The sequence below is a fragment of the Thalassophryne amazonica genome, chromosome 13 (assembly GCF_902500255.1).
Source record: "Thalassophryne amazonica chromosome 13, fThaAma1.1, whole genome shotgun sequence".
NCBI lineage: Eukaryota > Metazoa > Chordata > Actinopteri > Batrachoidiformes > Batrachoididae > Thalassophryne > Thalassophryne amazonica.
Genome location: NC_047115.1, coordinates 9,632,639 through 9,646,604, shown reverse-complemented (window position 1 = coordinate 9,646,604; position 13,966 = coordinate 9,632,639). Strand labels below are relative to the sequence as shown.

The 13,966-nt window shown below is 42.5% G+C and overlaps 1 protein-coding gene across 4 annotated transcripts in view; it reads right to left on the bottom strand.

The window, feature by feature from the left end:
- Positions 1-13,966, bottom strand: part of itsn1 (intersectin 1 (SH3 domain protein)) — a 108,133-nt gene that overhangs the window by 68,522 nt on the left and 25,645 nt on the right. For 3 of the 4 annotated variants that reach the window (XM_034185690.1, XM_034185691.1, XM_034185692.1), the window contains exons 5-17: positions 12,617-12,777; positions 11,198-11,383; positions 10,964-11,042; positions 10,732-10,832; positions 10,570-10,633; positions 10,336-10,473; positions 10,108-10,199; positions 9,327-9,466; positions 9,122-9,244; positions 7,525-7,674; positions 7,082-7,222; positions 6,689-6,776; positions 6,465-6,604 (exon numbers count right to left, since the gene is read on the bottom strand). In XM_034185690.1, the coding sequence (XP_034041581.1) occupies positions 6,465-6,604; positions 6,689-6,776; positions 7,082-7,222; positions 7,525-7,674; positions 9,122-9,244; positions 9,327-9,466; positions 10,108-10,199; positions 10,336-10,473; positions 10,570-10,633; positions 10,732-10,832; positions 10,964-11,042; positions 11,198-11,383; positions 12,617-12,777 (1,603 nt within the window). Of the gene's footprint in view, positions 1-1,827; positions 1,912-6,464; positions 6,605-6,688; positions 6,777-7,081; positions 7,223-7,524; positions 7,675-9,121; positions 9,245-9,326; positions 9,467-10,107; positions 10,200-10,335; positions 10,474-10,569; positions 10,634-10,731; positions 10,833-10,963; positions 11,043-11,197; positions 11,384-12,616; positions 12,778-13,966 lie in introns of all 4 variants that reach the window. The other variant, XM_034185693.1, reaches the window with a different exon arrangement.

The following is a 13,966-nucleotide window of genomic DNA, read 5'->3' as shown; positions in this document are numbered from 1 at the left end:
CCTGCAGGTGTTCCACCTGCTGTTGTGACCAATGAGCGGGAGAACGAGTCTGAGCCAGATGAGCGAGAGGAGACTCACGTGCAGCCAGACATCTCTGCACCTCCTCCAGTCCGGCGGAGGAAGTGTGCGCACAATTAAACCCTGCTGCACCGCATTCAGTTTGATTGCTGACACCAAGTCTGCTAAAAGTCTTCTTTCAGTGCTCTTCAGCGCACTCCTGCAGGTGTTCCACCTGCTGCACGTGCCTAATGTTTGGGAAAATGCGTGAGACGAGAACCGCATGAAGCCACACATCTGGCTCTGTCCTCCTCCTCTCTGCGCCACTCCATGGCACAGAGCCCAACTACGCATGCAGTCACAAAGTTCTGAAAAACTGGAGCGATCTGAATTCGGTTGGATGAATATGGGTGTGTGTGTGGAGACAATGCACCTCGTTCACAACGTGACAGAACGATATGCTGTTACACGCAATAGCGCGCAACAACGCTGAACATTATTCTTGACCGTGTGTAATGGTTCCTGATAATTCTCCAGCAACACGTGCCATTAATCGTAACGTGTAGTAACAGGTTGCAGCAGTTCTTGAGGACACCTGACGCCTCTGCCCCGAATCATCACATTCGTGATCAGCGGCCAAGAATGTGTACTTCGTGGCATTCATGACTTGTCACCGTTATGTGTAAATGCGGCATTAGGTTTTGAGTCAAACCCAGATCTGGCTCCAACCTTTCCTTTAATAGATTAATTTTTTTTCCCCTGTGTGTTACTTTGAGGGACTGAATAATTTGTTGTTTTTCCCTCAAAAGTGACAGTAGGTGGGTTTCCATTTCCAAATTACACAATGTGAAGAAGCAAATTGAAAATATGCACAATGGAAACTTGCATTTTGAAAAAAAAAGAAGAAAAAAAAAAAGTCATATCGGAAAAACGTTCTTACACTCTCACGAAGTGGGTTTTCAGGCAATTCGAAAAAGCTGTATTTTACAAAATGCAATGGAAACAGTTTTCCGTGATAATAGGTCCCATATGATGGACAAAGTGTTGCATGATGCTGTAACTTTTGCGTAAATTTGTTGTGGAAACCCAGCTAATGTCACCTCCAAAAAAACAAACTTTTTAAACGTGTTGCTCTAATTATAACACCTATTTTCCACGATTCCTTGGTCGGACTTTTATAGAAATTCCTCCTCAAATACAGGTTGTGCAGCAAGATCATCTTTTCAAATGCAACCGTTTCTGTGCAGATAAAGGTTTGGGTGGTCACTGGAGGGGGCGGGGCATTAACAGTGTTTGAGGCTGGCATTGGGCCATCTTACTATTACACCTTATTCACAGTAAAGGGGCGGAGCTTGCTGAAAACGACAACAAAAAATGAGGAGGCGTGTCTGGGGGGCTGTGGTGGGACGAGGCAGTTCTGTGTAGTCATGACAACCAGCTGTGCCACTCAAACACACTATTACAGAGACTCACACAGAGAACGTCCATTACATGTTGAGAGTTTGTCGGTTTCGTGTGTGCGAGTGAACTCACTGACATTTCTACACATAAACCTGCAGTGAATCTTCAAACCATCTTCTGGTTGAAGATGTTTTTAATAGATTAAATTCATGCATAATGGCTGTGAGTTATCTTCATTTTCAACAGTGATACAGAAACTCTCTTCTGATTGTAAAGTTATCTCTAATGGGGAAAAAAAAAGTTGCAGGTTAGTCCAGCTGGATACGCCACACCTGCTACTACAGTCACGTGTCTAGAATGTGGCTTTATATTACAGATTAAATCTCATCTGCGTTACCACTCCAGTCCAGCTGTGGCAGTGTGCTCTACCTGTCTCCCTCTCTGTTCCTCCTCAAGCTGGCGGTGCAGGGCTTCTATCCTGGCACAGTGGTTGGCATAGAACTCACACAGACACTGGCACAGGTAAGGGAACAAAACAGTAGTGCAGGAGAAATAAAAAAATACAGGAAAGAAAGTTTTAATATACAGATTAAACAAAGAACATAAGAAGGTTGAGAAGAAGTGAGACGTCAGTGAACGGGAGGCAGAGACGTAGAGATGAAAAGGAAAGGAGACAAGATGAAGCAGAGGGAGAGAGAGAGAAAAAAAACATAAAAAAGGAGCGAGGAATCGTCCCAGTAGGCAACATGAGTGTGAGGATAGAATTTGGGAAGTAGAAAGGAATGTTAAAAAAGAAAAAAAAGCAGTTGGACAGGAGTACAGTCAAACATGCTTCACTTCTCAGCATCATATCTCTGTTCTACAAACAGTTCATTACGGTCACATGGCTGCAAAGAAATGTCTTGCCGAAATCCCCAAGAAACTGAAGCACTGTACAAACAAACCCTAGAACTGAGGTACCAACTAAAACCAAAAGTATTCTTTTGTTTCCTTTTCACTGATGTGTGTGATTCAATAGTTTGATTCATGTAACTGAATTATTATTGTCACTTTTATTACAACTAGCAAAACCGCCCTCACAGGCAGGGGGTTGTGTGTCTGGAAGGCGGGGTTGTGCATGTTAAAGTCCCTTTATGTAGAGAGTAACAACATGACAATAAGGAAAAAATATGGTCACGTGATTCACTGAACTATTTTAGGGCCACGCTCGTCTCTGCTTCTGCCTGTTAGGCAACGACACATTGATTTGACTACAAAAGCCTTTTTGTTTGTCTGGTGAAAATGCCAAGGGATTCAAGTGTTAGAGTTCCATCAGATCCCATTAGATTTAAAATGTGGGAGAAGAACGTCGGCCATGTGGGATGGAAGCAGACCTCCTCTTCAAAGCTTTGTGAGATCGGTCAAGTTACTATTCAGTCCCGTGTATTGTATTTGGTGTTGTGACTTGCTGACATCCAAAGATAAGATTTAAAAATTTATTTTAGAAACAGAAGTGGTTTGGTCTTTGAAATTTAAAGAGGACACAATTATCATGCTTATCTTTTTATGTTGCTGCTGATCTTGTTTTTGGTTTTGTTGGCCCAGAGATTGACTCACAGCCTTGGTAATTTTGTTATTATTTTGTTTAATTTAATTTAATTAGCTTATAATGCACCAAATCACAGCAAAAGCCATCTCAAGGTGCCTTACATAAAACAAGTCAACATAAAATTGAATAAATAATTAAAAATTAAAAAAAAAAAATTCAAATACATAAATAAAACAGAAGTAAAAGAATAAAACAAATAAAAATAAAAACTATCCATAAGAAAGAGAATAAAAATAGGTTTTGAGCCTTGACTTAAAAATGTCCACGGACTCAGACTGCCTCACTTTGAAATCATTTTATCATTGTGTGTGCAGAAATTAATTTCACTGCACACGTTTGACTGTTGGAAAGAGTAGAGATAGTCGTACTGCTTACAGTGATACAAAAGCATTTAGAAATTGTGTGTGTGTGTGTCTGTCTGTCTGTTTTGAGTGTATACATGAATGTGTTGCTCATTTATTTTTTTAAGGGAGGTGATGGTCTAGTGGTTAAGTGATGGACTTGAGACCAGATCAGCGGTTTAAAACTTAGACCGGAAAATCACGAAGGCCCTCAGGCAAGGTCCTTAATTCCCTAGTTGCTCTCAGTGTGTAGTGCGCGCCTTGCATGGCAGCACCCTGACATCGGTGTGTGTCTGTTTGAATGGGTGAATGTGAGGCATCATTGTAAAGTGCTTTGAGCTTTTGATTCAGATGGAAAAAGTGCGATATATGCACTCTATTTACCATTTTACCATATTTTCAGACAAACTAATTTCCCTTCACAGGCCATCTGGAACATACTAATGGAGCTCATTCTCACAGACCTACATTTCCGAACAATTTAAACACAAACACACACACATACAAAATATCACTCACCATTCTCCCTGACCCACCCAGTGTTTCTGCAATGCTGCATTATATACACATAGGTTAGTGCACTGTGCACAATGCGCTGGTTCAGTGGTTCAGCACAACTGGCCCCAAAATGGCCACGTATTCTCAGTTGTCGTTACTCTCTGTATAAAGGGACTCGTGTGTGTGTGTGTGTGTGTGTGTGTGTGTGTGTGTGTGTGTGTGTGTGTGTGTGTAGGGGGGTTGTGCGTGAGGGGAGAGGTTGCCACATACATATATACACATAGTATGCTACGATCATTACAGCACAAAAGTGACAGAAGCCTCTCACACAGGTTGAACGTCCACACAGGTAAAAATGTTTTGTGGTTGAAGGTCACTTGCGTGGCAAGATGACTGAACTTCACTCAAATCTTTCCTACCATTGCATTCTTTAACTGTTTGTGTTACCTGCAGCTCAGAAAACAGACCAACATCTTCAAGAATATCATTAATTCCACCGCAACACAAGGGTCCCCTATCAAACTAGTGTTAGCAAGACTGCACAGAAAGACCAAGAACCTCATTCTAGATGACAGATTTTCTGTGGTATTATCAAAAAATAGAGAAGTGAACAATAGACAATGAAAACATTCAGTCTGCAGCCCTGTTGTTGTCTCAACATGGATCAACTAATAATAATCTGATAATAAAGCAAACATCACAAAGGTGGTTTCCACGTCGAGAACCACAAAGGTCAAGATCAAGGTTACAGTTATGTGACTTTGGAACATGATATGAAGAACTAAGAATTATGTACGCACTCAGTTTGGTATCTGTAGGTCTTCCTGTGAAGGAAATATGACCCAGACAAGCATTTTCCTCAAAGCTGAAGAAAATTCAACAATTTAATTTGATTAGCCATTTGAAAATTAATTTACGGGGATGTGTGCGGCCTATCGCTCTTATCGCTTCCTCATTAGACAAGACCACGGGAGATGTCTGTGACCTGACTGCTTCTGTGGCAGCAGACAGGCTAAAAAAAAAGAAGACAATGACGACAAAGAACAAAAATAAGACGAGCAAGCGTTGAAACAGACGAATGAAACTGCAGGGAACAAAACCCAGAACTGCCTCCATCCTTCTGTCTCAGAAGAGTTTTGTTCTATTGACCTGTTGGTAGTGTAAAATCCCTCAGCTCGCAATCTCCAAAAGCACACTTCAACATGAATACACACAATAACAAATGTACAAGATACATGCGCACACACATGCGCAGCATAAGTGGACTTTAAAGTGACACTGGGATGTGAGTGTTTATAAGATACTAATTGTGTCAAAGGACAGCAGACAGACCAAAGGAAAATAAAATTTAAGGCAGGTAGCTCAGTGAATAAAGAGCTTGTGGACCAACATACAAACCTGGGTTGGAATCCTACACAAATGAAAAACGGTCATTTTCAGTATGCACAGGGGTCAAAAGTTAAAAAGTTGCTACAATTCTGTTAAAAAATGATGCAAATTATTGGTCGAGTTAATATGGTTTTAAAAAGGAATAGTTTACATTATATAACACCTAAATAGATCCTCATTTGGTTGGTGGTTTGTATGTCATATGATATGGCTCACTCGTGCCAGTTACCATTTTGTTCCATTTATGGTGCAATTTTGGTTCTGCTGGTTTTGTGCTATTGCACGCTGCGACCACTGCATGCTCACAGTAGCAGCAATGATGCTTAGCTTAAAAACAAACAAGCTTATTAACAGTGTTGTCAGGATTGTTTCTGAACTATCTGAATGTTTTTGCAAGTTGACTGACCAATTTTGGATTGGATTGCTATTTAAAGTTCGTGTTGGACTGTTGGACATACTAAAATTGTAGCAACTTTTCCTTTTGAACCCTGCACAAATTAGAATTGACCTTTGTCACCATTTTTGCTGTTTTTAACCCCATAATTCCACAAACATTCAGTAATAGATAGACCACACTATACCTTTTCGGAATCTTGATGATTAGACAAATAATGTGGTATATTTTTCAATATGATTTAAGCAGTTTTAACGTGACCCATGTGTAATCCTTCACTGACCCCGACCTGGCTACAGCTGTCACCCTGGGTGACCACCATACATTTTGTGTAGGCCATAGTACACTGAGGCTGGATTGTAAGTGTCGCCTGGCCACCTTAAGTGGTACTGATTAGGTCAAAATTGCAAGGGAGACTCCAATGGAGGCAATCACTTGTGTTGTGAGAGAGTGCCAGCTATGAAATTTTGACCATGTGGTGCATTTCTCTCTGAATGATCCAGCAGACAGGTACTGATGGAGGAGGTCAAAGGCACGCCAATATTTCAGACAGATGTTTACTCTCGAGAGGCGGTGAGGAATCGGTTGTCTGCCTGGGTGGTTGCCATCCAAGTCCCAAGGTGGCTCCGTGGTGCAGCGACACGCGACACCAGCACATGCACCAAGAGCCGGCACAGGGTTTAAACAGAGTGCTGCAGATCTGAGATACTATTAGCTTTGTGTGTTGTCACTCAGTGTTTTCTATCTTGTTGCGTTTGTATCTTCCAGCCCTCTTGCAGCCTTCGATCTGCTTTCCTTCTTTGTTACTGTGTGACTTAATGAGGCAGGGCTTCATTTATTTGTTTTTTTTTTTTACCTTCAGCTGGGTGTTGAAAGCGTCGATCTCGAGCAGCTTGGCCCTGGTTTCCCGCTCCACTGCTTCGAGCTGCTCTCTGAGCTGCTGCCGACTCGACTCCTTCTGCTCCAGAGCTTTCTGCAGAGATGACAGGCTGTCACCTAAACACAGAAACGTGAGATCAGACGAAGTCGCAGACAAATGCAGAAATGATGGAAGGCCAAATTAAAGAAATGCAAACTCACGATGCAGGCTGTTCTGTTGGACCTGTTTCAGCTGATCGTTTAGAGTCTGTTTATCAGGAATCAACCTTCCCAACCACTGCTGAGAGTCCTGCAAACACACAAAAGAAAGACTGGCTGATTAAGTGAAGCCATACCGTCTTGGCAGTTTTATGTTTTTCAACATTTCAGGTTTTGCACTTTGTTTATGGTCAGATGAAAGGCCTTAAAATCTGGTGGACTTTAATACACCAGATCAATCCACAAACCAACTTTGTTTCTTCTATGTAATATCTCAAATATGTGTCTGCCTCCTGCTGGATGGTTAGTGCATGTAGGATGAGGATGGCTACACACATAGAAATGGCTACACACAGTAATCCGTTCCTCTGAGTAACAGTTGTGTTTTTTGCAGACCTGCAGCTGTTGTTGCAGCAGAGTGATTTCAGCGATCCGGGTCTCTCTGGTCTGATTGGTCTGCTCCACCTCTCTCCGCTGAGCCAACAGACGAAACCGTACATCCTTTAGTTTGCCTTCTAACTGGGTCTTCTTATCATTCTGGTGAGACCCGGGGAGGATGAAAAAAATAAAGAAATACAATTTTCCACAGTAACAACTGACAAATTATTACAAATTATTTAATTTCTCCAAAAGTCCAAATTTGTTGTTTGGCACAAACTCAAGACAAAAAAAAAAACCTGTCTGAAAAACAATTTTAACTGTCTCAATACGTTTCTCAATTTATCTTATTATTATATTTTTACGATCTAGCAGGGTGTGCTGTGGCATTTTCCCAGCAGGAGGCGCTGCAGTGCCCTCACTTGTGTGTATTTATTTGTTTATTTATGGTGTGACTGTACCAGGGCCTCCAGTTCAAACTCCAGTGTCTTCTTCCTAGCTTTGAGGAGCACGATGCTCTCCTGCTCCCGGTTTCTTTGAGTCAGAAGCTCCTGGCGGTGTTGGCGCTCCCATTCTAACTGACGCTGACGCTCCATCTCTCGCTTTGCTGCCTGGGTAGGGATATAAAAATGTTTTTTTTTTCTCCGCAATGGTGAAGATCAACCATCAAAGCTGTGCTTCAACCTTAAGGTGCCCTGACACTTGCATGACTTTGATGCATGCACTTGCATGCGTGTCGTCATGACAATCCCACCCGTTGTGTTCCCAACTGGACGCCGTGCTTTGTTCCACCAGCTGCCATGTGCTCTGCGCTGGGTATATAAAAATAATTATTTCATAGTGGATTAATCATTTTCTCTGCAAGTTGGCTGCTGAAAGCAGCTCTAATCGCTTCCTGAATCACACAAGTTTTTCCATCAACTTCTGCGTTTAGAATGCTCAATTTGATGACCTCACGGAATGTGAAGATACTTAAAACTGTTAGCAATGTTGTTAGCAATTAACTTTATTCTAACAATATGTTCTATTAATTGATGTAGTCACAAATAAATTTTATTATTTAAGGTGCTAAAATGCCCTGTTAAGCACAAAAGATATGTGAAAAATTGGAAAATTTGAGAATGGCCTTGACCTTTATCAATGACCTTGACCTCTAATCACCAAAATAACCGTATAAATCGATTTCTGCGTACTGGAAAACACAGGAAAGGACATCTTGTTTGCTGAAATAAGCAGAAAATTGACTGATTTATGAGAACTTTCAAATTTCCCGCTCACCCAGATTTGGACCTGAAAATACTCACCTATAGATTTTAAAAAGTGTCAATTACAGAAATATAAGGATATACGTATGCCACAGAACAAACAGTGGTTTTTGAAGGTCACTAGCACCCTGTATGAGGAATCACACTCACTTTTTTTTTATCTACCCGTCAAGAATTGAGAACCGATATGTCAAAGTTGGCCATTTTAACTATATTTTTAATGTAACACAATTTGAGGCCATTTTGACATCAAATTCTGAATTGACCAAAATTCAAGTAAAATTTTGCCTGATGGAAAAACTAACTTTGCCATTCATAATCAATCTACTTGGAGGGTATATGATGAAAATTTTATCAAAATCGGAGTCGGTCATCCAGCCACCCCCTGAGACAGATCATTAACATCTTGTTATAATCCTTCAGACGAGCTGCACTCTGATGCGGTGCACTGACGCAGCCACTCGCTCTGTTCACTTCTTCTTTACTACACTTGACGAGCTGCATGTAGTGTTGGTGAGCAGACTGTTCCATGTTGCACGACATTTATGTGTGAAAGATTTTTTGAACATTTCAAAATTCTCTTTGTGCAACTCCACGTGCTGGTGACCCTCTCACGTTCAGTCTGTACCTGTTAAACACGACATGACACAGGTCGTGCAAGTGTCAGAGCACCTTTACACCTTTCACATACTACATGATTAACGATGCACCAAAAGCTACCTGCTGGGGGAACCCCAATCAGGCTTTTCAACAAAATAACTATTGCCATTATTGTCCTCCCCCTTCTCCACACCTCTCTCCTCTCTATCTCTTTGCGTCTCTCCTCTTCTCGTTGTCTCTCCAACTCTCTTTGCTTCTCGAGTTGCTTTTCCAGCTCCTGCTGTCTCCGCCTCTCGTGCTCCAGACGTTCACGCTCCTGAAACACAAATGCACAAATGTCAGCTTGGAAACCAAAGAAACCGTTTTGTGATGAGGAATGATTTCTCCTCCTGTGGTACCTTTCTCTCCTGCTCCTCTCTCTCCAGAGCAGCCAGCCTCTCCTGCTCCTTCCTCTGCTGCTCCTGCAGAGCTTGCCGCCTTTTCTCCAACTCCAGGTTTCCACGCTCAAAGTTCTCTCTCTTCTTGTCCTCAAATGTCACTGTGGTGACACAAATGGAAGGAACATGTAAGGAAGGAGAGTACACAATACTGGAGTAAAACTGAAAACGCCCACACAGCCCAGACTCCCTGCCCTTACTTTCACAGCAAGTCGTGTTAAAGACTCATCTGTTTTCCCCTTTCGTATGGCCAGCATACTTGTGTAGTGTCAAACTATTGTTCCTCTCCTTTTAAACTGTGTTATTAACAATGGAGCAAGTCTCAGCCTCATTATATCTAAATTCTGAGTCTGTTAGTGAATCATAGGTCTCACTGCCAGTGACCACATTAGTAATCGCTGTGCTTCTCTGTAGGTTTACTGCTGGGAATGAGTGCTTTAAGTGCTGTTAGCTCCGACCACTGGTGCTATACAAATAAATTTAATTGGACTGTGTTAGTCTAAAATAAGAAACCAATGGGGCAAAAGACTGGGAATTTTAGTGATGAAGGACAAAGCCATGTTGAATCAGTGCTACATGCTTTATAGTGCAACATAAATACGGTTTGCTGCTAATGAAGCGTATTTGTTCATCAGAAAATGAAAATGTAGCATTGGTGACTTTCAAACGAAAACACCAAGAACTAACAGCAGGTCTCATCAAGTGAGGAGGCGCCAACCCAGCAGAGGTTAAAACCAATCACCTGGGAGTTTCTTTTCCTGGCTCTCCACCTCCTCCTCTGCCTCCTCCTGGACACTCCTCTGGTCTGATTGGACACTGTCGCTACGCACGCGCCTTAAAGACACAAAATCATATTTATTATTAACACACAGCGCTTCAGGGACATCACAACACAGGTACACAACTTTCAAGTCTGCTTGTAATTGAGGCAGAAATGGACTTGTGTGATTCTTGTAACTGCAGCATTTACCTGAATGTGGGTGGGAGGTAATCTGCCGGCAACACAGGAGGAAGCGGTAAACCCGACATGGCCATATCAATGAGATGCATGGCCAAGATAAACTCCTCCGCTGTTAGCTTTCCATCCTGATCAATGTCTGACAGACTCCTGGAGGAAAAACATTAAGGAGAAAATCCACTTTAAAATATGTTAACATTCTTTAGATATGACGTCTGACGTCTTCTAATGAATGACTGCACTGACCATATCGTTGCTAGCTGACTCTGAGGAAGACTCGACTGCATCAGGATCGTGCGAGCCTGTGGACCTGAAACAGATACGTGTCAAAGTCCACAAATGCACGGTCAAAGTGACGAATGTGAATGAAACACGATCAGGAGTGAGCGTGTGCAAATGTGTGTTTACCAGTGAGGTGTCCGCTCATCATCTTGTCGTGGGAGTTAAAGAGCTGTCTGTACTTCAATCTGGAGGACTGAGGAACGGCCCAGTCAGACGGAGGCTGGCAACTGACACGGGTAACAGAGGTACGTGGGTAATAATGGTTGAATACTTTTTAAACAGACTCCAAAAATGCACTTTCCTTCTTTTAGTAGACAGCCACACTGAAACTCAGAACATTCTACATAATGTCACCTACCCAGCAGTGTCAAAAGACGACCCCTTCTGTAGTTTGGCACTGGAACGATTGAAGGACGAAGGTTTGTTGACAGAGGAAGCTGAAATATCGAAGCGTAATTTCAGTCTGACTGAATAAAAACGACTTGAACCTGAATGATATTTGCAAAAATTACACTTCAAGCCACCATTACTGCTGCATGTGACATATGACCATTCTGCCTTCCTCCACAGGGTGTGTGTGTGTTACTCTCACCTGGGTGTGAGAAGCCTGAGATGGGCTGCATCATGCCTGTGGGAGGAGCTCCATTGGCGATGGGCTGAGGGAGAGAGGGCGGGGCAGAGGAGACCAGTGGCGGAGACACACCGACGGGTAGTGGAGGGAGGGGGAGTGGAGGCACACCTGGCAGAGAAGCTGCAAGGGGAGCCATTGGAGGCATGCCTAAAGAAAACACAAACCCAGGATTCATGTTTGCATTCAAACTGTGCTTGCAGAGCTCTGATGTAACCAGTGGTTGACTTTGTGGGTGTGACTGCTCCAGTCGCTGAGCGGAATATAATATATTCAGGACTAAAACCTATTGAAAATGATCTTTGCAGGAATATTTCTTGGCACAGAGAGCAATGTAGTTGATGCCATCCTGCTGATGGTCCTTTCCTCTAAAGCAGGAGTCCCCAACCTGCTCCTGGAGACCACCTGCCCTGCAAGTTTAACAACTCTGCGTGCTCCACTCACTGCTATTTAACCCCCAGTCACTGCTATTTAACCAAGTCAGGTGCACTCAGCCAATCAAGACTGAGGAAACAGCAGACTTGATTAAAACACTGTCGTTGCAGGCACACATGGAAAACACATAGGGCGGGTGATCTCCAGCAGCAGGGTCAATTACTCCCTGCTTTACAGAGAGGGACAGTAAATTCTCTCTGCCTCTTCAACCACACCTGCTCCTAATTTCCATTATGTATATAATAAGATTATTCCTTATATGACACATCCAGCAATTCCCCAGACAGATCCAGCAATATAAAAATGACCATCGTTTTTGTTTATATCATCTATCCATCCATTTTCTATACCTGCTTACTCCAATTAAGGGTCACGGGGGGCTGGAGCCTATCCCAGCAGTCATAGGGTGGGCGTGAGGCAGGGTACACCCTGGACAGGACGCCAGTCTGTCACAGGGCCACATATAGACAAACGCATTCACACCCACACGCAAACCTACGGCCAAATTAAAATTTCCAGTCTACCTAACCTGCGTGTCTTTGGATGTGGGAGGAAGCGTGAGCACCCGGAGGGAACCCACGCAAACACGGGGAGAACACGCAAACGTCACACAGAATGGCCACAGGTGGGAATGAAACCCATGAACTTCATGCTGTGAGGCTACCAGTGCTAACCACTAATCCACCATGCTGCCTCTTTATATCATCATAAACTTTATATTATCTTCATTTTTTAATTGGTTGCCAGAGAAAACTGGTAATTTGTCAACTTTTCACATTTTAATGAGTCAATAAAAAACTGTAAAATTAAAATAAAAGGAAATACTGTATCATGAAAAGTTAGTTGCACCCTGACTTAAGACCTCTGATAACAAACGTGGCCCGAGAGAAACCCTGTAAGTACTAAAAACATTTTTTTGCCCGCATGGCGTTATGGTGCGTGTCTTACCAAAGCCGGCCTGAGGGGGGAGAGGAAGTGGGGGCTGTTTCATAGTGGGTGGCAGCGTTGGGGGCAGCGGATGACCCTGGAGTTTCAGTTTGATGAGCTTCATGGCGATGGAGAACTCGTGCATATCCATACGGCCGTCACTGTTCATGTCAGCCAGAGCCCTGCAGGCCAACAGTGAAAAGCAGAGACGTCTGAACCGGGATAGAACATTTGTGGCATTTACTTAAGAAAAAAAAGAAAAAAAAGATAAATATGAATTTCCAGAGAGAGGGACTGAGCTGTGAATGAATTCACAAACCTTGTTAGGTTTCAAACAAATACAAAAAGTAACTGCAAAAACTCTCATGCTGCGTTCACATGCTGACAGGAGAAAAAAACGCCAAACAGGTTGTGAAAGCAGAATCAGACAGACAATAATTTACGTACTTGAAAGATACAACAGGGTTTTAGTGTTTTGCACAGTTTTGTATGAAAACAGGAAACTCTCGCTCTGATTTGCTTAAAAACTCAACTCTGCAGAGCAGATCACTCCCTGGACAGATGGATGACCAATTTTCTTTTTCGATTGATCTGGCACACCAGATATTAAGGAAAAATGTCCTTATTAAATGCACCAACCTTTAAATTTGATGGCCTACAAGATGAAAGCATTTATTGTTCTTGAGTACAGTGGTCCCTCGTTATAATGCGGTTCACCTTTCGCGGCCTCGCAGTTTCACGGATTTTTTTAGTCCAATTTTGCATGCTTTTTTTTTTTTTAACAGTGCATTGTGTTCTGCGTCCTCATCAAGCAGGCCGGCCACAGCACCGCGAAGGCAGAGTACGCGCATTGTGTTCTGTGTGTCTGTTTATAAGAATCTTCTTGCCCAGAAGAAAAAAGACCACCAACAACTACCCATAACTGTGTTCTTCACTCGGAAAAAGACACCTGCACCGAGGTGTCACTTAGTGGAAAAACACGCTGCGGAGCGGCGCCAGGACGAAGAGGCGCAATCAGAGGAACTGTGAAATACTGGTGAGTCACTATTAATAATTTCTTATGTGTCCAACCTCGTAGGTTGATCGTTAAAATTAAATTCATTAGTTCTAAAAGCCGTCATAATTATTTGTAGGAGAACATTCTATTTTTATTTCTCAAACAAATGTTTGGGCCTGAAAACAAGTTGGTCTTATTTTTCTACTAAGGTCTGAACTTTGAGAGTGTTTACACACGAGAGAAAAGTGAGAAAATGTTAATGCCTGTTTGAGATAAGTGTATAAAGTGACGGGTTTTACAGCCTTAAAACGTCTATAATAATTGTAAAAAATAACGCTGACTACTTCGAGGATTTCGCTTATCGCGGGATATTT